This window comes from Tasmannia lanceolata, unplaced genomic scaffold, assembly GCF_043159265.1.
Source record: "Tasmannia lanceolata isolate RefF3 unplaced genomic scaffold, GAP_Taslan_0.1 ptg000008l, whole genome shotgun sequence".
NCBI lineage: Eukaryota > Viridiplantae > Streptophyta > Magnoliopsida > Canellales > Winteraceae > Tasmannia > Tasmannia lanceolata.
This window is the reverse complement of record NW_027518685.1, coordinates 48,246,487-48,249,488: the sequence shown is the minus strand read 5'-3', so window position 1 is coordinate 48,249,488 and position 3,002 is coordinate 48,246,487. Positions and strand designations below refer to the sequence as shown.

At 36.1% G+C, this 3,002-nt stretch overlaps 1 protein-coding gene across 1 annotated transcript; it reads left to right on the top strand.

Moving 5' to 3' along the window:
- The first annotated feature begins 351 nt into the window (after positions 1-351).
- LOC143883011 (zinc finger BED domain-containing protein DAYSLEEPER-like) lies at positions 352-2,239 on the top strand. Its single transcript, XM_077386382.1, has 4 exons — positions 352-561; positions 708-1,020; positions 1,152-1,234; positions 2,150-2,239. Exons 1-4 carry the CDS (start codon positions 352-354, stop codon positions 2,237-2,239), a joined length of 696 nt encoding a protein of 231 aa, XP_077242497.1.
- The last annotated feature ends 763 nt before the right edge of the window (positions 2,240-3,002 follow it).

The following is a 3,002-nucleotide window of genomic DNA, read 5'->3' as shown; positions in this document are numbered from 1 at the left end:
GTGTGAAATATGTTAAGGGATCTGAGCGTAGAATAATAAAATTTGCTGAGTGTTGTGAACAAGTTGGAGTGAGACACTCCATGGGGTTGCGGATGGATGTACCGACTAGATGGAATGCCACATTTTTAATGCTTGAAAGTGCCATCAAGTATCGTCTTGCATTTCAACGTTATGCTATGATAGAACCAGGGTACAACTATTGTCCATCAATTGATGAATGGAAAAGGGGGGAGGAAATTTGCAAAATGCTGAAGCCGTTTTATGACATTACAATGCTTTTTTCAATGTGTGTGGAAAATTCAATTCCGTTTACTTAAAGAGAAGGAAAGCGAAGATGTTGTAATTAGTAGCATGTCAGATGAAATGATCCCAAAGTTTGAAAAATATTGGGAGTCTTACAGTGTTGTGCTCGCTATGGCTGCTGTTCTCGACCCTCGGTACAAGGTGAATGTTGTAGAATTTTGCTATAAGAAGATTAATGACAACACATACAAGGAAAAGGTGGCATGTGTCCTAGCGGCTTTGAATTTACTCTTTGAAGAATATGTTTCCCAATTTTCTGTGAACACTTCGAATCACGCTTCAGCCTAGTGGCGACGTTTGCATTGATGATGACTTTAGTTTAAGTTACACTTTTTTTTAATATTCTTATTGTATTTAATTTTTTAAGAAGTATATCTAATATAGTTGATGTTTAAATGATTTAGGAATTCGATTATTATGAGAGTGAATTTTGTACCTCCAAGAAATCCGAATTAGACCTCTACTTGGAGGAGACAAAGTTTGATCTTAAACAAAAGTTGAGTGTTTTAGAGTATTGGAAAGACAACGCCGGTAGATATCCTATTCTCTCTAAGATGGCACGTGATCTCATGAGTGTGCCAATAACTACCGTTGTTTCGGAATTGGCCTTTAGCATTGGAGCTAAAGTTCTCACCAAATATAGAAGTTCGCTAAGACCGGAAAATGTCGAAGCCGTAATTTGCACTCGCAATTGGTTATTTGGTTATCAAGATCAATGTAAGTTTTAATATTTAGTTTACCTACCATAGTTCATAGAACTACTAATATTTTTTGAAACATTTACGACTACTAATAATTACTAGATGAAGATCCTATGATATTTAATTACTTACATTTGCTAAATGTAGGTGAAGATCCTACGGATGAACAACTCGTAGTACCATTATCCAAGGTTTCGCCTTTGGAATCAAGAGGATCAACTAACACTAATGTCATTTGATTTCGTATAGTTTCTATTAATTGATTTGGTAAAGTTTTTATTCATTGTTTCTATTCATTGATTTGTTATAGTTTCTATTCAATATTTTCCAATAGTTGACTTTTCATTGATTTGGTATAGTTATTCATTGATTTCATATAGTTTCTATTCATTGCAGGAGCCTTCTTCACCGGAGTTGGGAGACAATAGTCACAACTCTAAAGCATAGAAGCAAGCAAATGCAAGACGTTTTTGTTATTGATATTTCTTGGACTATTCTACGATGTTTTAGATTTAATGGGGATTATGTTTCTATGATGTTTCTTTTGACTATGGTGTTGTGTACGGATTTCCTTGTGGCAGAAGTCACGTACTTGTGTTTGTGGCATGCGGCACATTCCTAGATTTGTTTTTAAGTGTTGTTTTCAATGGGAAGTTATGGATGAATTAAATGAAGACCAACAAATAAGTTGCAGGTGAAGACGGAAGCAGGACCATTACCTTTCAAAAAATTAGAGGGAACCAGGATTACCCATTCTCAAAAAACTTTCCAAAGGAGGGAGCAAGTCCAAGTTTGAATGTCTTTTGAATAAACTCTAAAGGTGGCAATATTTTTTAGTTTCCTCAATCAAATTTTCTTCCACATGGATATGAGATTTTTCGTATTTTATCCAGTGATTTAGCAAGTCCACTTTCTGAAAAATCAAAATGAGGATAATGTCACTTGTGAATATCATACCTTCGTTGATGTCCACACATTTCAGCAAAAGGGAAAACAGATACATGTGCCATAGAAGTTTCCAAGCTTAGTGTTCATAATATTACATTCTAACTTCCTGAGAATGCATCATACATCTTTTCAATTATTGACTAAGTCCTTGAAGTTTTAATCATAATGGTTCTCAATTTCTTGTTCTTTTGTTTCAGGTGAGCGAGGATAAGCCTGTTTTGCAGGCATTTAAACTGTTGAGAGAAAGGGTATTGGTGGGCTTCCAGTGGTGGAATGCGGTGGAATGAAGTCAGTTGGCAATATAAGCATCAGAGATGTTCAGTTCCTTCTAACCACACCTGAAATATATAATGACTACAGGTCTGTGCTTTTATTTTATCCGTTCTTTCAGTGCTGTAGTCTTTCTCAACACACAAAATTGCATTAGTGGTAGACCTAAGTGGCTGTTTTCCCCATAGTTTCAGCACTCCCCCATGTCATCGTCCACTTGACGAAGTTGACGCTCTTTTACCTTAGCCGCATAATTGTCTAAGTCCGTGTTTTGCCCTACACAGTCATATCAATGTATCTCCAGGATCCCATTAGAGCATGCTCCCCATACTTTTGAATTTTTATTTTTAGGTATCTAAGGTTGGGAAATGATAGACTAAATACTGTATATATGTTTTACTAGAGCACTCTATGGGCATGATGTGTGGATGAGGAACATTTGTGAGTGATATGTTTGGTCAAGAGGCTGATCTCCCTTCTAAGAAGATCAATATGCAAATCGATCTATGTATAGAGGGTAGTCAATGATATCTGGTTTTGGACAAAATCGTGAAATGAGGATCAGTTGTAATTAGCAAGGGAGCTTGTCAACTTGACATAATCTCCACCATGTTTGATCAGACATAAAATGCAAATCTGTCGGTATAGAGGTTTCATAAAGAGCTGTCGAAAGATGGCCCAAATTGCAATTAAAAGGGCATTTTGGGCCCACATCCAGATGCTTATGAAATAATTCAAAATAGTCTCAAGAGTAAAGTCTCAACCAACATAAAATGCAAA